Genomic DNA, 22,696 nt, shown 5'->3' on the forward strand with positions numbered 1-22,696 from the left:
AGCCTTCTCTTCTCCAGCCCCAAATCTCTCAGCCTATGCAGCAGTAGGTGAACACCCTAATGAGAAGAGCAATTAAAGAAGCTGCAAGTGATCTCTCAGCAGGAGAGAGTTAATAGAGGACACAGCAGATTTTAAAAGCTCCCTAAGGCAGCAATGGGGCTTTGAGGAAAAGCCATGAACCATCCAGTCCCTGCCAGCCCCTGCTTGCTGTGCTTGAGGAGCTCCCCTGCACAGAGGGGATGATCAGGGGAGTCAGTGTTGCTCTGTGGTCATAAAAAGATTGTTGTGAAGAGGAAGACTGATATGAAATAAATTAGAACAAGCTCCATCTTTGAATGTAGAACAACATTGGGATAACTTGCACGCAGAGCCTCTGCCACCCGAGAACCCCAACGTATTTTGTGAAGCCTTGCATGACAAAGAGCAAACCTAGGAGCAGGCAGCAACAGAGCTGGGCAAACAGAAGAGAAGGGAACCTACAAAAAGTGACATTTTACTGTGGAGAAAAAAAAAAACAAAAAAAACCAACATGAACCTGAGTTGAGTTAGAAGCCTTGGTGTCATCCTGGAGGAGAAAGCTGCAACAAGATTGTTCTAAAGGATCCTATGCAGGATCTAGTTTGCTATTATGAGTCTCGCAGCAATTTTAAGATTTTCTTTTCCCTCTCTTTCAAGAGGTTCTATCTAAATATCTCTTTGCAAATAAAATACACAGGAAAAAAATCCTGCAGGACAGAAGTTCAACACTACATCTTTGCAGAGAAGGTCATCTAGGATTAGGGGCAGCTCCCAGCTCCTGGCCTGGGCCAGGGGGCTCAGGGACGAGGACAAACAGGAGGAACTGGAGCCCCCATCAGCACCACCTTTCCTTGCCACTTGCATTTGCTTTTTGTTTGACAGCCTGAAATACCTGAACAATGGCAAAACATTTTGCAACGCTGGGGTTCCCCCAGCTCCTCCAGTGTGGAAGTGATGGATCTAGGCCACAGCTTGCTGCAACATAAATCAGACCTTTACGAGTCCCCAGCGGCTGCAAATCAATGAGTTCTAGTAATAATTACCCATTTTATCTCTCTCTTTATTAATATTTAGACGTTTTTAATCTTTTCTTTGCAAACATGACGTTTCCCTGCTGTGGTTGTCCTTCAGCAGGAGCTGCCAGAAAAGCTCCTGCTTCCCTGATTCAAGACTTTGCCTTGAACCAAGCTGCTCCCTGATTTGAAATGACACGACCACAAAACCCTGCTGAGGGGTGACACCATCTCAGGGCAGAGCTGACATCCCCACAGATGTGGGGTGGCCAGGCTGGGTGCCACAATGCACCTCTGGGGATGGTTGGAAGGGATGAGCTCTCAACTGAGTGCCCATCCAGATCATCACCCCTGAAACACCAACAAGAGCTCAGGTGCCCCCTCCTCTCCTCCAGCTGTTTGCCAGGATGGGCCAAGGGCAGTGCCAGCACTGGCAGGAGGGTGACAGAGAGGAAAAGAGGGGCTGGAGGCTTTTCTGTGCACAATGAGGACACCGGGCATTTGGAAACATTTTTAATCTGGAAAGCAACTCCAGATGATGTAAACACCAGCTCCTGCCAAGGGGCTGAGCATACACCCAGAGCTTCCCAGCTGAGGTAAGGACCAAGACAGCTCTCCTGGACACTCCCAGACAGTGTGGGACAGGCAGAACCAGAGCAAGAAAAACCAGAAGTGATGCTAATGCTGTCCCACATAGGCTGACCCAGCCCCACAGCCTGGGCTGGGGACACAGGTCTTGCCTGGTGACAGTGGCACCTCCCAGGCTGGCATTTTGGGGGCTGATGATGGGTCACCCCAGTGAAACAACCTTCTGGCAAGAGCCTACCTGGGGAGAGACACAGTCCTGGGGAATCAGTGAGTCTCAGGCTAAGCTGATGTCCCAGTCACTACTTTTCCAGTGGGAATCAGTCCCTTGAGTCCTGCCCAGGTGTCCCATAGCCTTGTCACAGATAAGTGACCTCGATGACATTGGGCTCAGAGTTTCCACAGGGGAGGTGATGCTTGCAGGAGCACTGGCAGCTCACACCAGCCACATCCATGCCAGCCAGCTCCTGCTGGTAGGACTGGCCAGGCAGCTTCTTCTGGGAGCCCAGCTTCTTCCAGTCTGTGAGGTGCACCCCATCATCCAGGTCCTGTGGCATGGGCTCATGGTAGAGGGTGATCTGGATGGTGCGGAGCTGAGGGCCATAGTGCACCACGACGATGATGAAGACAGCCAAGAGGACGAAGATGACAACAATGACTGAGATCATGGGCAAAGCATCAGATTTCCTTGTAATGCTCCTGACAACGGAGGTGGGATTGAAGGGGGCCATGTCCTGGGGCTCAGGCTGTCTCAGTTGGCCTCCAGGCATGGAGGTGTTCATGGCTGAGCAGGCTGACCTGGGACAGAGAAACGTGGTGTAGAAAGGAGTGACCACCAAGCAGAGACTGACTGCAGCCTTTATCCTCCTGTCCTCCAGCCAGCAGCTCCTGCCTGCACTTGCAGCTCTCGAGGAACGGATCAGTACCACTGAGTGCTCCCTCCCTGGGGCTCACGGGACAGGATGAATTTTGGTGGTTCAATCTGGGGTTGTGGGGCAGTGCTCTGGAGATGTGATGCCCAACATCCCCTTCTCCTGGACACCTTCTCCTTGCTCTTTCCTCCCCACCACACCTTGGTCCCTGGTGGGAGCCCTCCACACCCCCCCTTCTTTGCCCCCAGCCCCACAGTGCTAATCCAAGGCCAGACTACCTGGGGGGACCTCCTTGGGAGACTCAACCCCACCAAAACACACCACAAGGCACCCCTCACTGCAGCTGCACAATCCCGTGGGAGCCAGCACGGGTGGGAGCAGGGGGAAAGGCAGGAGGGAGAACCCTCCCTGGCCTTGCAGGGGTACCTGGCTGTCCCTGCTGCATGGGAATCATCATCTCCAGTGGCGAGGCTGGAAAGCCGATGGCAGGAGCAGCAGAAACACCTCCGGGATGGCTCTCTGTAGGTGCAGCCAGGCTCACCTCGGAGGCTGCCACGTCAGTCCTCAGCCCCACACCCCCTGGGACTCCCTGGGGCAGAGGAGGAAGCGCCTGCTCATCCATCCCGCGGGCAGGAGCTGCTCCCTCACCCACCGACTGCCACATCAGCGTCACCGACCCCTCCCTTGCTGGGAAAAAAAAAAAACAAACCAAACCAACCCTCCTCTGGCCGGCTGCAAGACAAGTGCCCTTTTGTTCGGGAAGAAGGCACCGACCGCCCCAGGGGCTGCAGCCCCCGGCAGCCCAACTGCAGGAAACTTCCCTCCTGCCACCGCCTTGCAGTTAAAATCTAATGCGGTTACGAAATCAGTGTTGAAAATTAATAAATAAATAAATCACCCCTCTGCACGGGAGCTCTGTGCATCCACCCAAGGCAGGCAGGCACTGTCCTGCTGGTCCTGAGATGCCAGACCTGCTGCCACCTGGAGCAGCCCCCAGCTGGGGGGAGCAGAGGGGTTGGATCCTCGGGAGGTTCAGCCATCAGAAAACAGGTCTCTGACTTCAACCCTTCTGTCCCCAAACAACACTGCTCATACCTGGAGGCTCTCAGCAGACAGGCTGGGGTGAATATCTGGGCTCTGTCTTTCCAGCACGAGGAGAGGACAGGGTGGGCAATGCCTCTTCCCCCATCCAGCTGAGCGTCCAGAAGAGATTTGGCTGCTTCAGAGAATTTGCACTCGTTTCAGGATTCAGTAAAACCTTAATCTACAGCATAATCTCCGAGCATCACAGATGTGCAAGGGAGAGAAAATGCCATGGGGGAGGCTGCAGGCAGAGGTTTCATAAAAGTGGAGGCTGCTGTGGGGTGGTGGCTGCTTTGGGCTCCACAATTTGCTTGGGGTTTTGGAGGTGAAGATGTCTCTCCCTTCATTCCTGCTGCTGTCTCCTGGTGGTGGAAAGCAAGGACCTTGCTGGCAGCATGAGGCACTCCACTTGATGCAGCTCCGTTGCCCTCAGTTGAGCCTCTCCAGCTTTCCATGGAGCTGTGAGCCACAATCCTGTGAGCCATAATCCTGTGGATCTGCATCCTGAACACCCAAACAGACCCACAAAGAGGGGCAGACAACAAGGCAAACTGGAATGTTAGAATCCCAGAGTGGTTTGGGTGTGAAGAGAGCTGAAAGGTCAGGCAGCTCCAATGTCCCTGCCATGGGGAGGGACACCTTCCACTACAGCAGGTTGCTTCAGGCCTCATCCAACCTGGCCTTCAACATTTCTAGGGATGAGGCATCCACAACCACCCTGGGCAACCTCTTCCAGTGACTCGCCACCCTCATGCTAAAGAATTTCTTGCTAATGTCTAATCTAAATCTACCCAGAGACCCTAAATCTCTTACCCTAAATCCCCTAAGACCCTTCTCTCCCCAAACACCCATTCACATCCAACATAGGGCAACTTGTTACCTCTGAAGTTCAAACTAGGCCAGCAAGGGACAGACAAGACATACCAGGGCCAAGAAACCGAATGCCCACAACTGTCTGGGCTGAGTTAGGGGCAGAACTGACCCAATTTTCCAATTCCTCCCCTTGACAAGGCACTGGGTTAGGGCAGACCAAAGCTTGCCAGGTGCTGTGTGTCCTGTGGGGAAGGATGCTGCTGCTACCTGAAAAGCAGCACGCCAAGGGATGCTTCTGAAAAGGTCTCCCAAAGCAGCACAGACTCACTGGAGCGGCACAGGGCAGCACCAGCTGCTGTTATTCCAGCCCCATGAGGAGCAAATCTTTCCAAATCCCACACAGAGACATTCAGAAATTGGGAAGGGAGGACCAGCTCTTCCAGCAGGTCCCCAGCCCAGGGAGAACCAACACAGCCTACAGCCTTCAGGGGCAATGTTGGGCCTGGGGTGCACCTGCTCACTACAAAGAGCTCCCACAAAACCCAAGCACCACAAAGAAGCTACCAAGATCCAAAGCAGGGCAGGCCCCAGCGTGCTCTGCCCCACTACAAGCACAGAATCCTCACCAGACTGATGGCGAGGTTTCCTTTGCCGTCGGTAAGCGATGCCTCACATCCTCTCCAACCAGAAAGGACTAAAAACACAGTTCCCCTGTGGATTCAGCCCGTTTCCTTCTATTCTTTAACAGGAAGCCGTGTGAGAGTCAGCCCAGGCAGGCAACTCGCTCCTCACCCTCTGGTCCCTCCCGGGATGGACAGAGCCCTCGCAGGGCTGCAGAGCCACAAGCAGCTGAGAAGATGCTGGCTCCCTCCCTCCATCCGCTCCTCTGCCTCCTGGGCTGCGTGATCTTCCCAGGTGAGACACTCCCCTACACCCCGGGGAAGGGGGAAGAGGTGATCTGGGGAGCCTGGCTTCATGGGGGGGGTGAGGGAAGGGGGGGACTCCAAAGGGAACCAGCTAGGTGTTAGAAGATGTAAGAGAGCTCAGGTTGTAAATCCAGGGGTGGCAGGAGGCAGGTTGCTGGGAGTAAAAATGCAGCTGTAGCAGATTTAAATTTGACAGTTCTGCAATAAAAGAACCTGCTGGGTGGTTAACAAAAGGAGTGCTGATCCAGGTCATGATGCTGAGGTGGTTTGTAGTAAATGACTTCTGTCAAATAAGAACAAAGGTAGAGCATTTAAATGTCCAGGACCCTGCTCTCCTCTAAGGTCTTTTTTCCTTGGCCCATTTTAATTTTTCCTTTTGTTGATAGAAATATAAACACCATGAGCAAGACTCGTGTAGACTGCTCGTAGGGACACGGTTTAGTGGTGGACGTGGCAGGGTTAGATTTACAGTTCCATTTGATGATTTAAATCCAACCAAAAGGATTCTTTCTGCAATAATTCCGTCATAATTCTGCTTTTCCTTCTCTTTCTCACGTGAGTGGGATGAAGGAGCCAGTTCCTGCTCTGAAGGGTGACAGGTTGGTTTCTTTCCTGCCTTGTCAGGCACCTCATGCTGCTGACAGCTGGAGGAGCCAGGAGCTAAAACACATTCAGAGAATACAGACTGCAGCACTATCACTGCTCCTAAACAACCACCCAAAAACTATGGGGTTTAAATCCAAAGTTTTTTATCACTAAAGCACACAAGTTGCCCTTGGGTTACAGCCACCGAGCTGGTGGCCTTTCCCACTGTCATTTATCCTGTCCCTCTTTTCAGCAGTTCTGAAAATGCCTTTAATTTTAAATAGTTCAGTGAAGTTCCTAAGGTGGTGTGGTACTTGGGGGAAAGAGGCTGAGCAAGGAAAAGCAGCAGGCTTGGCAGGGGCAGGGTGACATGCTGCTGGCTCCCAGACACACAGGCAGCTGGAGAAGGGAATTAGAGACTCTTGGAGAAGACACAAGAGCTGAGAAGTCTCCCTGCACCTGAGGAGGTAGAAGTAACCTTGCAGGAGAGACTGAATTTATTTTGGCTGGAAAACAATGTGTCTGTTTCCACATATGCTGCTTTTTTTTTTTTACCTTGACCAAGTTAATTTATTAATTTCTTAAATGTAACTTCTAAGCTCTCAGTTATTTCTAAAGGAAGGTTCAAACACTTAATTTCAAATTGCTGAAGTGGGAAGGTTTGGAACCTTTCCAACCTGTTTTTCATCCCCTAGAAACACTTTAACAGTAAATCTGTTCAAACAAACCTCTTCCTATGAACAGTTTCCATTACAATGAACAGGCATTTCCCAGACAAAAGATTTCCCCTGAAAAATTCCTCCTGGAAAGCTGGTGAGAACCAAGCAGGACTTCCCACTGCCACTCCACCCACTGCTCTCTTCATCAGTGCCACAGCCAGTGGATGAACAATGCCACAGGGAGGATGGTGTATGGAAAACAAAGATGTAAAAATATTTTTTTAATGGAACTGAAAACAAGGGGTGCAGCTAGAGGACAGAGACTGAGCTACCAGAGGACCTGCCAGACACAGAGCTTGCATCCTGGAGCTGATTCCTTGGCCAAAAAGGAGTGGCAAGCACAACCCTGACCTTGTGAAGAAGGAAGGTGCTTGTGAGAAATGTTTGCTCACAAAACAAACTGCTCCCTTTGAGTAACATGAAACCCCACAGATGACTCTAGACAACTGACTGATGCAGCCAGAGATGGTTTCCAGGAATTATGTCCCATTTACAATAGGTGAGTCAACAACAGGTGTCCTTGGAGGCAGGGATGCTGGTAACCTAACACCAGGAATGTTCCTGCTGGGAAAGCAAAATGGGGGCTAAAGCCCAAGGCTGGAAAAAGGAACATTTTGTAACAGCACCAAAGGCACCACTGCCAAGCCTCAGATAGAAGGTTTTGTTGTTCCACAGCCCAGAGGATGGGCACGGCCCCACCACCATAACAAGGAAGAACCTTTCATTTGGTCTTTTTTGTACAATGATGGCCTGGGGAGGCTGTTTTTACCTTTCAGATGAATCATCCCAGCAGAGCAGAAAGGAGCAAAGTTCCCTCTGTGACCCAGCACATTGCCCATGGTGCTGCCCATCAAGCCCAGATAGGTGGTGCCCCAATCTGTCATCTGAAATGGGCAGGGAGTGATTTCTTCCTCCAAAACCCAAGCCCCAGGGTCAGTCCCTAAGAGCAGTGTAGCAGGTGAAGGGCAGGATCCACATCACCAGCACTAGGAAGACCAGGAGCAAAGAGCTCTAAAACAAGCAGGTCATGGAGAAAACTGGAATCAGCAAGCACCTGGGAGGGTAAGAGCACAGCAGCCTGATGGAGCAGGTATTTACTCCCCAAACACCACAGAGCAGTGGTGGTGCAGCCAGGAGAAAAGCCACCCCCCTCTCCTCTTCCAGGAAGTGCCTGGTGGTACCTTTTGTATCAAACCCAGACCCTCAGCATGCCCAGCAATGTGGCAGAGCCTGCTCCATGCACACAGGTTCCCCATGTTATTTGTCTCCCAGTTTGTTTTCTAAATTTAAGTGGTTTTTAATTGGCTTCTGCAAAGCTCACCAGTGAGGAGCTGATGCTCAGAAAGGATGCCCAGGCCTTGGGTGCAACCCTTGAGGAGGAGCAGAGGAAGGCTAAGGTTAATTTTAATTGTTGCTAAGACCAGATTTAATTCCTGGCTCTCTAAACTTTCCATAACACTTTGGCCAAGTCATTACAATTCAGAACACTTGGCAGGGAGCTGCCAAACTCCCCATGTCATTTGGGAATTAGACACTTGAACACCTCTGTGGCTCTGGGACCTGATTTAGGCTGTCAGTTATCCAGCCTCCACAACCACACTTCTCTCTCACCCCTCCACAATTCCCACCTTCCCTGTTCTGCTCTGTGACCCTCAAGGCAGAGGCACTTTTTTTTTTTTTAAAGGCACTTAAAAAATGAGACCTGGGCTTTTGCAGAGCTCTCTGCTGTCCAGGTTTCCCAAGACAGGATTATTTTTTTTCCATGTGAAAGTCCTAAGAACTGGGTGTTGCTGCTCTCTGCTGCTTCAGCAGCTGCTGTGCCTCACCCAGGAAACAGCTGCACTTGAGTTAAATTTTTAGTATATTTTTGTCCTCTGTGGTTTCACAGAAATGACAACATATGAATTGAAAAGTCTAATTTTAGGTAGCAGGGTCTCTTTTCTGAAAGCATTTGCTCACACAGCCTGCAAGCAGAGGATGATGCTGAGGTTGGTGTGCAGCTGCCTGCCATGCAATGCTACCTGGGGACTGCCAGAGGAGGAGAGTCCAGGGTTACACATCACTGGGAACAGATGATCCCTCTCCATCACCAGTTCCAACTGGATGGGACCATTCCCAGTGTCCTCATACTGGTGCCAGAGACCCTCCCCTGTGACTCTCTCTCTCCATGAATACAAACTGGGCAGCACAAGCCCTTCTTGAGCCTCCCACAAACCTCAAAGTGTCTCTGGCAGCTGGTCTGCCACAGCAGTGCTGCTGTACTCTGGTGTAAAGCTGGGGGAATGTACATGTCTTTGGTCAGCAGCTGGAGGAGCCACTATTCAAATATCCAAAATTGCTAAAAATAATGCCAAAGATGAAATACTAAAAATTCACTTTGTTTTACATCATCTTTTTGTGCTGAGGAGTGAGCAGGGCAAGCTGCTGGCTCTGGGAACACCTTGGCTCTCCTGAAAAAAGGTTCCACAGAAACACCTCTCTGCCCTCAGTCCAACACTCATATCTAACCTCACGGAAGAGCTACTGCAAATGACAGGAATTCAAAACTGCCCTGGAAAAATGAACCCAAAAGCATCTAGTGGCGAGTCAGAGCTGAGATGTACCTGCATCAAGCCACTCCTCTGCAGCCCTACAGCTCTGGTGGGTTAATCAGGAATTTCCACTACAGCAAGAGCAGAATTTCCCATCATAAATCCCTCACAGTCTCCACCTAGAGCTGCACAATCCAGCTGTAAATCACCTGCACCCAGACAAGCAATAAACATCTTGGCAGGGCTCGGGCTCGGTGGCAAGTCAGAGGAAAGGCTTTGATGTTTACTGCATTTACAGCTGCACTGGCTGCAGCCTCGTTGTTATTGCTCCCTGTTTACATAGCCAGGGCCCTCTGTGCAGGGGAGGCAGCAGCACCAGGAGGAAGCAGCTTCCAGCACTGGAAGTCCCCCGGGGATGTGGACGGGGAGCCACGCCACGTGGCACCTTTTTGTTTGCACCCCTCCTGCTGCCCAGCCCCACAGCATGACTTGGGGCCCTTCCTGCTCCACACACGGCTGTCCCACTCCAGGGTAATTCAACCGGGATGCTAAGGACCTTCACCAAAAGAAAACACCTAATAGAACAGGAGGTTTGATTATTTGAGTTGGCAGGGAAGGCATAACAAGCAGCAGTGGCCAGAAGTCAAGAGCCAGACTTGCTCTGCTTTGAAATAATGCATGGTTGTGTTTCCAGAGCCATTCAGTTCCTGAGAAAAGTGCCAAAAAGGGATCTCCAGCCCTTGGTCTCAGCAAGACCAGGCCCCTCACAGCAAAGATCCAACACAGCAGACCATCTACTTGGCCAGGTGATCTCTGGGATCTGAGCATTGTGGAAAAAAAAAAAAACCCTAACCTGCTTATTCATCTTAGTTACAATAACCCCAAGGTTTAGACGTTTGGAAATGGAGAACTCCTGCTCTGGTGTGACCTTCAGCAAAGGGCTAAGCTGTGGTGGAACAAAGTGTTGAGTACACTGCCCTAAGAGCCAGGTATGCTGAGCACAGGGCAATGTCACCTCCCTACCCCTCACCTTCCTCCCATCCCCAGAGGCTCACTCTGAGCTCTCAGATTTCTCAGCTGCACCAAAACCAGTGGAATAGACTCCCAGCTCAGCACCTTTATCCCCTTTTCCTTTGACAAAGACGAAGTGTGGCAATAGCTATTTCTACAGCCATTCCTGGTGCTTTCATGTGCCACCACACTAAAAAGCACCTGTGATCATTAAAAAAAAGAAAATGTGTTACAAGCAGCTCCTTCTCCCCATGGAGGAACAAAACAATAGCCTCTGCAAGGGATATTTTGCAGAAAGAAGAGCTGCTTAAGTTTGGCAGCTGCTGGAGGGTATTGGCCCCATGATGATCTCAGCACATTATTTTTGTGCTGAATGTATACAGAATACTTTTAGGCATTTGCAAGACAATGTCCAGAAATTGCATTGTAAAGCTGTTTAAGAAGCAGAAGCCCAGGGACAAAGACAAAACTCAGCAGACTCTTGGGATGGTTGGAACCAGCCCCAAGTGGCTGTACCACGAGTCATCACCATGCCCCAGGGAGTGCCCCACAGCACCCCAGGGGACAGGGGCTGCCAAGGGATCATCCCCCTTCTTCAAAAGCAGCATCTCTACCTCTAAGAGCAACCATGCACCCCAAAGATCCTTTTTTCCCCACTGCATTAGTTGATTTAGTAATTGATGTTACATCTGCCTGTAATCCTGTCTACATTTCTAGACTGATGTTCACTTAACCTGCTCTTCAGAGCCTGCAGAGAAGGATCTCATTTTTCCCCAACACAATCACTCCTAGCAACTCATTGTCCCCATGCCAAGACAGTTTCCTATTGCCCAGCCTCCCTTTCCTTGCTGCAGTTAAAGTCCCTGGTTTCTGGTCTTCTTCCCAATGGATTTAGAAAACTAATGAGTCCCTTCCTCTCTGAGCAATTAGAGAACTGATCATGTCTCCTCTCTAATGGACAAAAAAAAAAAAAGGTTTTGCCAGCCTGCTGTCCAGTAAACTAGAAGAGAAAAGCATGGAAAAGACTGAAAAGCCAGGCTTGATTTTCACAGCCAAATCCTATCTGTAAAGAGACCATGTTTTATTATGTATTCACCATAATTTACACAGTTTTGGTTCCTGTTTGACTGCAATTATTGTCATAAAGCCTCAGACAAAGAAAACAACTCGGGCTCCAACACCATTACAGGAGAAAAGTGCAATCAATCAGGAGCTGAGTGCAGCCAGAGGGTCCCGAGGGGTGGGCTCTCAGCCCAGCCCTGACATCCCACCTACACGGGATGCTAGAGATCTCCTTCCAGACACACAGCACGACCAGGGCACTCACCTGACCTCTTTCAAACACCCACCACATAGTTCACCACCTACATCACCTCTACAGCCCCTGGTAAGGAAGGGGATCCTCAGACAGTGGCTCCTCCTGCCACAACTAGAGTAAGGCAGACATCCTAAAAGGGTCAGCAGGAGGGTTTTAGAAGTGCCTGGTCCTCCATTTGGTGAGAAGGAGCCTGGAGAGGAGCTCTCTTGCAGGATGGTTCATGAGAGATTTAAAGCAGAAGGCAAGACAAATCTTGCCTAGAGGGAGGACAGATTCTGGCTGCAAAATGTGTGCCACGAGGAGCAGCAAAGGCACTGTGACCCCCCACTCCTGCCACAGAGCTACGTGACATTACAAAAGGCCAGCAAGCTGGAAGGGTTCAGCCTTTACTGCTGTACCTTTTTGTCCAAAACCCTTAGGTGTCATGGGAGTCTGGTGAGACTGATCACCAGTGGGATCCCACTCAGCTGGTTTCTGCAACTGTAATGTCATTTCTTTCATTAATCTTAACTCCAGGCAGCACCAGAATCACCAGCAATAACCATTTAGAAATACCAGTTAGTGTGTGTGTTTCCAAGTTAAATTCAGCTGTGTTGAGTTGAGCACTTGAAAGTGCATTTATATTTTCTATTTCTTCTCCTCAACTACATGGGAACTGGACATTTCTTTTCCTCCATTTGAAATGGCAGCATTTTTAGTTGGCATCTCATCTAACTATGGAACTCCAGGAGCCGAGGCTTAAAGAAGAACACCAGAGATCCTGAGAGTACACAACATGGGGGATTGGTACAGGGATGCTGTGTCATAAATCCAAAACAAAACCCAGAAGTACCACTCAGTGGGGAAACCAGGATCAGCTGAGAAACCAAAGCAACACTACTTGGGGGAGCATGGACCTACAGGACTACCCAGCACAACCAGGGAGGGCATCTCTAAGTCAGTCCCCAAGCCACAGCCTCATTGCTGTGTCCAGACTTCCGTGGCCACAAGGCTACGGCCAGTTTCCCAAGCACATGGGACAGAAGGATCAGAGGGAGGAGACAGGAGGGGATAAAAAGTCCCATCAGCTCCTGGAAGCCTTTACAAACCTCATCCATCCACACATTAAGGTCTCAAGGGACAAAGCCTTCAAATGTGTCTTAACTCCTTAAACAGCTCCAGAATACAGGTTGAGCTGGAGGCAAACATCTCTCAGGGAAGAAACAACCCCACTAATTTATAAGGCCTTGAATTTTCCTTGTCCCACAGGCAGCTCCCTGAAAGATCCTCCCTGGAGAGAAGGGCATTTATCCTGGCTGAATAAACTCTACTACTAATTTACTCAGAACTTGATAGTTTTGCACTCAGTGTTTGCTACTCCTCCTTTGCTAATGCTTTTTGGGCAATGGTGCATTTCAAAGTCATCCCTACAGCAGATGAGGAAAACCCAAGCCACACAACCAGCAAGAATATGAATTCCCTAGTGCCAACCCAGATAAGCACAACTAATAGTCCTTTTTCTTTCATTTCAGGTACCACAGCCTCCACAAACTCCTCTGTCCATGCTGTAACAGGTACCTGCAGGGCTGGGGACTGCTTTGTGTGTGTTTGGGTGGGGATGCAAACAGAGGAATGTCCACAGATGGGAATCAGAGCTAAAACTCCCATTTGCTGAAGCACCTCCACCTGCCACCATTCACCCCCAAATCTCCAGGGGTGGTGGAGGGCACTGTGCCCTAGGGGAGGACCTTGTCTGGAAGGGAGCATGTCCTTGGCATCTCTTGTCCCCACCACCCTTTCAGCTCTTATTGGCCATAATGGCCCCTTGCCAGCCCATCTTTCAAGCCTCCCTGTGGGGATGTTGCCATCAAGGAGCCCGTGCAGAAGATGTCACCCTCCATGTCTCTCTGCTTGTGTTCCAGGTGAATCCCAATCAACCCCATACAGCCCTGAAGTAAAGAACCACAGCTCAGGTAACACTCATCTGGAGAGACCCTCAGAGCCACCCTGGCTTGTAACTGGTCTGACCTCCAGCATGGCCCAGGGCAGTGCAGCAGCAAGTTAGACCAGTAAATGAAGTACCACTGTGCTTCCTCCACAGAGCCTTCACTATTGCCAACACCAACAAGCAACTTGAACCTCACCTCCGTGGATCACATTACCACAGCCAAATTCTCTTTGGTTGCTACAACACTGCTAGCATCCACTGTGCAAAGTAAGTACATTAAAAAAAAAAAACATACATTTTTTTTTTTGCTCAGGCAGGACCTCTTCATGCATCTCCCCCCATCTAAACAAAATTAGGAGCATCAGGAAGACTGGGCCAAGTCCACACCATGCTGCTTCTTCAGTAGGAGCAACTTTTGAAACTGAGTCTTTGCTACAAGAGCAGCTCATTCCAGCTCCCCAGGAGCACAGACACAACCATGCCCAGATCAGGCAAGCCACATCAAGCTTTACCAGGTCATGTTTTGCAGAGGAGCTCCAGGCACCCCAGCAGATATAAGCTTCCCTCCTCTCTAACCAGAGTACACAGCTTGCTAGCTGAACATCCTGACCTTTGTTTAGAGGGGAAATCTCATGCAAAGCTTTTTACCCTATGGAGACACCACACCTCTCCATAGCACACTTCAGAGAAGCTTCAAGAGTTAATTCTCCTTTCCCACATTTCCTTTGTCCAGATGGAAAGCCTACTGAAAGCAGAAGCACAGCAGTTTCATCATCTCAAGGTACTTCATCCTTTTATAGAGTAAAAATCAGGTTATATAACTTCATGACAATGAGTTTACTTGTGTCATGTTGTGCTGGTTGCCTAAGCACTAGTCTTTATCTTGGGGTTGAGCCATCAGTAACCCACAATCACATCTCTTACCCTTACAAGCAGTGAGAAAACAAAAAGCACTTAACATGCTCTGCCTTGGGATGAACTTGAAAGACTGATTTATGTTTGGGGAAAAAGGAGTATTTTTTTTTTTAAATTGCTTTGACAGTTTGCTTAACCCAGCCTGTAAGCAAACATTGAAACTCAGTAAGAGCTTCCCGAGAATAAGGGAAGACTGAAATCTGACAGCTGAGCTGGTTCCCTACTAAACAGCCTCAAAAATCTGCAGTGGTCAAGACAGAGCCTGCTCTGCCTCTGCAGGTACCTTTTCAGATCTTCTCTAACTCAAGCAAGGTTAAAAACCCGTGGTCAGCTCTGCCTGCACAGATGTCCAACCAGCATGCCTGTGCCCAGCTAAGCCAAGACCCTTTGCATTCAAGCAGATTGCTATTAATTACAGCCCTGCATTCAAGCTGAAAAGCTCCACACTTCTTTGACTATAAGAAATGTTGCTGATGCTTCCAAAAGCCAAGTCTCCTGCTGGGAGACCCAACATTTCCAAGGGACAGGGTAGCCATGCCAGGCTCAGCAAACCACAGCTCCTGCCCACTGCCTGTGGCCACAACCATTTCAGAATGAAACAAAGGTTTTGATGATTGGAGAGAAAATTCCACAGTGGTAGCCCCTGCTTCTCAGGACTGTTCTGCTCCACGTGGTTTCTGAATCAGTTAGATGTGTTATTCCCTACCTTTTCATCCATTTTCTTCTGACTTTTGGCAAAAGTCCATTCCAAATCAGTGATGCCCAGTTGCAGCTACAGAGAGCCAGGAGCTGTTTCACACTTCAGACAGCCCATACTTTTGGCCAATACTGCTTTTTGGGAAGGTGGGGATGGAGAAGGAGGGGAAAGAGGATCCTATTTGACCTACAGATGATTTTCTAAAGCTCTAAAGTACCAGTTTTTAGTTTCCTGACAGAGCTTCTTCCTTATCACTAAGGTCAATGCAGATAATGCAGCCATCCAACACCCATCCAGGAGGCAACAAAGGCTTGGTTTCTTTTTCCCTCTGAAAAAGCTTTAAAGTTGCTTGCACAGGCACTGGAAGCAGCTGTCACAAACCAAACACCTTCACACAAGCCAGTTCATCCCGATGGGAACAGAATCCCATTTGTTTGAACACATCTCTACACCTATACACTGCCACAGGCAGACTACACATGGTGTACAAGTTAGCCCAACCCAAACTAGCCTCAGTACCTCCAGCTGACCCAAGACAGCATTCCCACTACTTGCAACCCCAAAGACAAGATTTACAATCAAGCCACACCCATATTCTGCAGAATTTCTTCCCCTAAGCAGAATTTTTTTTTTTAAGTCTCAACATTTACAAGCAATAGCAAATCCAGTTCACTTTTCCAGTATTTAACTGCTCTATCTGCCAAAAAACTGCACCTGGGACTGAACCAGCATCACTGTGGATCTGTTCTCTCCAGCATGCCCAATTCTTTTTGTTGGTAGGTGACACGCAGGGATGAGACTCACATTCTGCATTTCCCTGTGCAGGTCAGGAGCCCAGGAGAAGTGAGAGTACCACCACATCAGCAACTCCAAGTGCTTCCTCCCTTCTCCCATGGAGAGGTGATTACTACTCAGTATTTTCTAGCCCTTTTCACAGCCAACAGCAAAGCCACCACACTGCTACCTGCAAGGCCAGCAAGTATCTAAAGGCTGCTGGCCATCCCATCTAGCCCTTGAAAAGCCACAGAAGCAGCACTTTGGGAAAACGTTGGAAAACATTTGGGAAAACACTGGGAAACAGTGGTTGGGAGGCACAGTGGGGAAGGTGCCACTATACCAAAAGGTTGTAAAAGGAGGGGGACAAGCCAATAACCCCCCTCAAACACACTGCCAGATCAGCCCTTCACCTGCCACATTCAGCTTCCTCACCAGGGCCCCAACACAGAACCCTGGAGGTGCTCAGGTTGCTGATACAAGGAGCCACACCAAGGAATTTCCATTTCCACATAGGTCCTGGTCACTTTGCTGTGAACACTGATGGGGCTGGCCAGGATCCAACACTGTTCTTGCCAACAAAGTGGGAGTCAGAGCCTCTGGCATTGCTAGGAATCCTCTTCCCAATCTTTGAGCTACCTTTCCTCCCCCCCTCTTGTAGGCACCTCAAAGCCAGTCACCCCAACACCAAAGACCTCTGGCTACCTGCCCGGGCCCACTCCCACAGATGATGGATCACCACTGACAGTGGCAGCTTTTGGTAAGGACTCAAGCAACTTGGGGGAGAGGAGGAGCCAGGGGGCTGGGGGTATCTGTTTTGGAGTTTTGGACAAAGATGCTTCCCTGGAGATGGCTCCATAATTGTTTCCTTCAGCACTCCTGATCTTGGAGTTTTCGGAGAGCAAAGGAAAAACCTTGAGAAAAGGACTTCTCACCAGCAGGCACTAAAGGACCCAATAAATACTCCCAGCATACAAGGCACAGACAATCAAAAGTCCACCATGGCAACACCTGAGCTTGGGATCTTGCTCCCAGCACCAGCATTTGCCTCAGCCCCATGTCAGGACAAGGTCTTGCCTTGGTCTCCCTGACAGAGTTTAGAATACATATTTAGGGATTTTTTTTTCCTCTTTCCCTGCAAACCTGCTGGGTCTCCATCCCCCCCCTGCCTTACTGCCTTCACTTCTGCAGTTCTACCCCACTTGGCAGGAAGCAGCCAAGTCCTCCACGTTCTTTCTGGAAGGCAGGAGCAAGAGGTGCCATTCCTTAACCTGGCAACAGATTTCAAGATAGATTTAAGAGATCCACTCTGCCTTAGGATATACTGTTCTCCTCCTCCACAAAAACAAGCAAAAAACCCAATTTGCTCATTTCTATCCTACTTACCAGAAAAAATGTTCCTTCAGAAGCAATTTTAAAAGTCAAGTGCTAACTTGGTAAGTAGCATCTGTTGATATTCCCCAAGGGAAGACAGGAGAAGTCCTGAAACAATCTTAACAGGACAGACTCCCATGCAAATAACAGTTTGATTTATGGAGGCCAGATGTCACAACCAGAACTGCACTTGACCGCTGGTTTATGAGACAGGTAACATAATCCACAGCCTTTAGCTTGTCTCTCCTCATTATATTATGTATTTCTCTGACTTCCTACACCTTAAGGGTAAGATTTAGCAGCTGTTGGAGGGACATACTGACTTCAGTCAATCCCCAGTGGGCCAGCTTACTTCTGCTGGCACCAAATGATGTAATTCAGAGGCCCTTTGAGGCTAAAACACAAGAGCATAAAGCCATTCACCCTAGTGACTGCTCACTCCTCATTTTAATGAAAAAAATTATTTCCTACCCAGGCTTTTATGACAAAGCCTCTCTACTACCCCTGAGGCTGAGAACAATCCCTGTTGTTTCATTCACAGTTCTTTCCTCCATCCCTAGGTGTCATCAGCTTCGTAGTCATCCTGATTATAGTTGTCATCATTCTGGTCGGTGTGGTCAGCCTGAGGTTCAAGTGTAACCATTCCAAGGACTCAGAAGGTACTGTCTGGGAACCAAAAAAGTCATCAGTTCTGAAGTGGATCTGGCAATCCCTAAAAGTTGCTTTTAAACAACCTGGAGTCCAACTTGAAACTCAGATTCAGTAATCAGGAATGTCGTGTGGCCACCTCTTTAGAGCCCCAGCCCAGCCCCGTTTGCACAAGAAAACGGTGGCAAGTTAAATGTGCCGATTTCCTCTTCCAGCAAAAAACCCCTGAGTTGGACACTCCTTTTCCCTGGAAATCCCACTAGAGGGCACGGCTGCTCTGCAGCGAGACGGTAAAGACTGACAAAAGACCAAAGGATGCCAGTGACAAAACAGGCATTAGTTGCAGAATCGTCTCTAATTAAATCTCAGGCATCCCCCGTGGTATCTCTGATCTCACTTGGGTTTCAGTCCTAGCCCTGTACAGTGCAATGCTGAGTACAGCTGGCTGACTGCTTGCCTGTGTCTTCTCACCTGTACATCACCACCTGCCTTTCTCTCCCCAGACAAACAGAAGCCAGGGACCTCCATGGTGTCAGAGAGGTAAGAAGCTCACACTGCTCACACCCTGTAGAAAATGGCAATCTGGTCCCAGAATTTTAGCAAGAAAAATAAGCTACCTTGGTTGCTTCAGGTGGAAGGGAGCATTCCAAGAAAGCTTTGAGGAACATTAAAACAAAACAAAAAAACCCCACTGATAATTGATAGCACCTCATCCTCTGCCTGATGAAGTCAAAGGCAGAAGTTCAATATCTAGGGCCTCATTTCAAAGCCACACTGATATCTGGAGGCTCATCACCTCCCAAAAGCAGTTTGCTTGTCTGTCTTGGCTAAGATACAGACTTGAGTCTGAGCTTAGACTTAAGTCTAAACTTAGGCTCCTTTGAGACCCCACTGAGATGAGATCAGGTCCCCAGAAATATCTTCCAAGACACCTATTACAGTTATCTAGCAAAAGCAGAATAAGGGATCCCAAATCCAGAGACCTTTGGAAGAGAAACACCAAGTAGAGGATGATCCAGCTGATGGACTATGCTGCTCCTTTTTTCCCCATCTGATAGTCTTCTACCAAAGCAATAAACCCTGCTTTGCAGAGAGGGGAAGGACACCAATAGCAAAGTTGCTGAATATTCAGGTGCTGAATTTACATCAGTGTTTCCCAAATACCCTTAATGGTCAAAATCCAAGTGATTTACAGCCACTGAGGCAGGACACATCAGAGCAGAGGACACTGCCCCCAAAGCACACTGTTACCCAAAGTCATCCCAGCTCCAGTGGCACTAAATGCACATCCCAGCCCTCGGGGTAAGGAGAGAGGGGAGCTCCACCTTCCTAACACTTGTAACTCCCACTCTTGAGAGAGCAATACCTGAGAAGAACCTTTATACATACACACAAAATATCCAGGGCTCCTTTTGCAAGACAAGTAAGGGCACAGGACAGAGGGGCAATGGTTTCTTTGGTTCTAAGTTCTGATAATGGCTGCAGGAAAGAAGGTAATCTGGTCACAGAACCAGGTCCAAACTGCTCCCCAGTTCTGCCTACAAGTTCTGACACAAGTGACAATGGTGTTTGCCTCCAGTCCCACGCAAAGAAACTCCCTTCTCTCATTTTTCAGGAGTTAATGCTACCTTCTCTTCTCAACAGCTGCTCAGCAAGCACAAGCCAGAAGGACAACTGCATCACTCTGATCTCCATGAAGAACATCAACACGAACAACAGCATGGGTTACCCTCCATCAGAAAAGGTTTGCCCTTTAAAACTCACTCTTTAGGGAGTTACCTGGGGATTACTCCTCTTGCTGGGTAAGAGCATGCCTTTGAGACATTTCTTTGCTCTCTTAATCCTTCAGATTATGTTAAAAAACAGCTGCCAAACGCCTGAAGGTTCAAACTGGTTCTAGTGAGCCTGGTGAAAGTTTGAGTGCCCAACTGAGGTTTATCCAAGCTGCCTGAACTCAAGGTGTCAAGTGTACCTCATGCATACAGGTGCCATCACTTAGGGCCAGCCACCAGAGCTGGAGTGTTTGTCATTAAATGAAGAATTAAATAAACCAGCCTTAGGCTAAAGTTCAGCTCTCACCCTCCAGCCCAGATTCACCACACTCCTGCTCCACAGCTGATGCTGGAACACATTCCCATCACTACTTTCAGATCCACTCTACTCAATCCATATCCTGTTGTTTCCAAGCTACACCAGCACTGGGGCTGGGTTTGAGGGAACACGTTGCTTAACCTCTTTTACCAGCCCCAACAGGCTGCTGATGCACCATGTTTTGTTCCTCTTGCAGGTGCTATAAAGCCAAGGATCCTGAGCTTGAAGCTGAATGTGACTATCAACAGGTTCTGAGGTTCTTTATATCCTTCCCCCTTGGGGAAGAGCAAGGGTGGACTTTATAGATAAATTATTATGTCCTTTCTGATCAATCCTTTTACAGTAGCATCCCACATAGCTTCCTCACCTGGGGTCTAGGGGCATTCTCCAGCCATGCTCAATGGTTATCTGTTTTTTTTTTACATGCCTTCAAATCCTCAGATTATGCCAGCAGCAAGAAGCACCAAGGAACCATCGACTTTGCTAATAAACTGCTGCCTTAGATTAAGGACCCTTATAGTCCCTGCCAGCCAGTCCCAGGCTCATTAACCAGCACAGCCCCACACAGAGGCAAAACCCTGCATTAGGAAACACCACCACACCTGAAGCTGAGCTAATGGGACAGAAATGGCCAAGGACGGGGACACATCCCAGCACCACTGCTCCAAGCCCCTTATCCTTGGGGGCCTCCTTGTCCCTGCAGCAGTGAGGGTGATCACATCCACCTACCTCACAGGGTTGTTGTGAGGATATGTTAATCAACATCTGTAAAGTGTGGGGAGAGCCACAAATTAAAGGTGCTGCTGAATGCAAATTGCCATGCTCAATATTTTATGAGGAACTGAGCTTCAGGCAAGCAGATTGGTACCTTCTCACAGGTCCAACAAGCTCAAACACCAATGTAAAGAACAAGGGCTCTGCACAGATGCTTTTATCTGAGTGTAAAAAGGAGTTGTCACAAGCAAAACCTGAGCTACTTTAGCTCCTGAGCTTTGGAACCCAGAGCTCCCAGCTCAGGGTTCCACCACTTTCCCAGGGCTTCCTGATAGCCCAGAAAATCAGATTTCCCTTCCAGTTCAGCCAGAGCATCCACTTTATCCCAGCACCAAGAACCACTAGTGCAGCTCTGAGCTGCCACAATCACAGCTCTCTTAAGCTCCACAGTGCAACAGCCCCAGCTGGCTCACACCCCACTGCCACCAGCTTCCACCACCCACAGCAAAATCCATCCTTCTAAGTGGAGCAACCAAGGACAATGGAGACAGCAACAGCCACATGACTGTAAGAGGAACAACACCCCGTTGGGTCTATTTCTGGAGGCCTCAGCTGCCTTATTCAGTAGCATAATACACTATAACTCTGCAACTACTTCAGCCTTTGCTCATCTTCACTGCCTCCTGCTCTCAGGTTTCACCAGCTCCACAGTCAGTACAAAGCATCTCCTCTACTCAACAGCAGTACCCCAGATGCTTTGTTGGGGTTTTTAACATGAGCATCAATCAACACCCATCAACCTTGAAGGTGAACTGTGAAGTTAAGGAAAGATCCAGCCAAGCATTCCAAACAGGAATCACCACACACACTTCCAACCACGGTTTTACGAAAAGCAGCAATTTAGCTCAATTTCATTTTCTAGGATGGATAACAGATGTGCCAAGTGGTAGAAGGAGCTGTGCTTTGCAGCTGGCAGTTAAGCATTCACCAAAACGAATGCTATGGTCACACATTTTCACATACACACCAGGTAGCTTGACTAGCGACTTGTTTTTTTAAGAAATAAAGCCATTCTGGTAAAATTCTTGAAATATAAAATGACACCACTCTACTCACCCGGCATCCACCAGAACGGTGAGTTTGCTGAAGCTCAGGATCCCAGATGACTCCTAGGTAGGTGAATCCAGATAGCTCCTGATGTCAGCCATGTGCCTCAGCGCATGGACTGCACCTCACAGACAGGGTTTTAGTGCCAGGAAGACCCCACAAAGGTAACACAGGTGGTATCAGGCACTTCAGTAATTGCCAAGCTTTAACTAAGTCCACACTGACCAATGAAAGATGGTTTCATGCTTATTTTATTCCCTTCCTTTGTGCTCCTTCTTCCCAAAGACTCCTGAGTGATTACTTGAACCTTCTCCATGCTAAAGCTGATCTGCATCCATCCGAAAGCAAAATTCCAGCCTTGACTTTGTCCAAAAGAAGGAACGCACACGCAGCATAAAGGTGACACAACCCGTAACTTCCAGTCGCTGCTGCTCACACGAAGGGAGCGATCTCCTCCCAGGTGCTGCGCTCCCACAAAGCACAGAGGGGGTAAACACCGACACCTGTGCACCGCGACTCCCGTCCCACAGCTCGTTAGCTCAGCTCTAACTGGTGATGAGGTGAAACAAGGCACAGCTGGAAGGAGCTGCAGCAGGTGGCTGCCCTTGAGGAGCTCCCAGCGACCGCCTGGCAGGAAGGTGTGGAGCAGAACACGACTTTCTCCACGCTCTTTCTACTCTCGGACGCGCCTCCCGCAGCCCCGCACACGCAGCAGGAGGCAGCGACATCGCTCCTCGAATCCATCCTCACAGGAGGGACCCCAGATGGGTGTGGGACACAGCGGCAGAGGGAGGAGCACTGAAGCGCTGAAAGGGGGGAGAAGGCGCTGAAAGGGGGGGAGAAAGGCGCTGAAAGGGGGAGAGAAAGGCGCTGAAAGGGGGGGGAAGAAAGGCAGAGCTCTGAGGGGGCTCCTACCCACGTCCTCGCGCAGCCCTCCTGAAGCAGCACGCGGTCGCGCGTTGCGCACGGCGCTAT

General features: G+C 49.2%; 2 protein-coding genes across 4 annotated transcripts; one reads left to right on the top strand and one right to left on the bottom strand.

The window, feature by feature from the left end:
• Positions 1-1,057: 1,057 nt before the first annotated feature.
• SMIM33 (small integral membrane protein 33) lies at positions 1,058-22,550 on the bottom strand. 3 transcript variants are annotated; one of them, XM_071759107.1, is made up of 2 exons: positions 21,731-22,550; positions 1,058-2,414 (listed from the first exon to the last, which is right to left on the bottom strand). In XM_071759107.1, exon 2 carries the CDS (start codon positions 2,396-2,398, stop codon positions 1,976-1,978), a length of 423 nt encoding a protein of 140 aa, XP_071615208.1. In that variant the 5' UTR covers positions 2,399-2,414; positions 21,731-22,550; the 3' UTR covers positions 1,058-1,975. The 3 variants fall into 3 exon arrangements, with proteins under 3 accessions (XP_071615208.1, XP_071615207.1, XP_071615206.1); XM_071759106.1 differs by lacking the exon at positions 21,731-22,550 and adding an exon at positions 3,584-4,053; XM_071759105.1 differs by lacking the exon at positions 21,731-22,550 and adding an exon at positions 2,915-3,497.
• On the top strand, positions 5,180-20,714 carry ECSCR (endothelial cell surface expressed chemotaxis and apoptosis regulator). The gene is given in 12 exon segments (XM_071759103.1): positions 5,180-5,227; positions 5,230-5,299; positions 12,986-13,027; positions 13,376-13,426; positions 13,555-13,668; positions 14,135-14,182; positions 15,839-15,913; positions 16,449-16,547; positions 17,722-17,820; positions 18,313-18,349; positions 19,454-19,553; positions 20,097-20,714. Coding segments are annotated over 12 exon segments (777 nt in total). The 5' UTR covers positions 5,180-5,194; the 3' UTR covers positions 20,106-20,714.
• Positions 22,551-22,696: the final 146 nt, after the last annotated feature.

This window comes from Heliangelus exortis, chromosome 15 (assembly GCF_036169615.1).
Source record: "Heliangelus exortis chromosome 15, bHelExo1.hap1, whole genome shotgun sequence".
In the NCBI taxonomy this organism is placed as follows: domain Eukaryota; kingdom Metazoa; phylum Chordata; class Aves; order Apodiformes; family Trochilidae; genus Heliangelus; species Heliangelus exortis.

Excerpts from the sequence above, each read along its gene's own strand:
- SMIM33 (XM_071759107.1), bottom strand. The coding sequence starts at position 2,398 with ATGAACACCTCCATGCCTGGAGGCCAACTGAGACAGCCTGAGCCCCAG.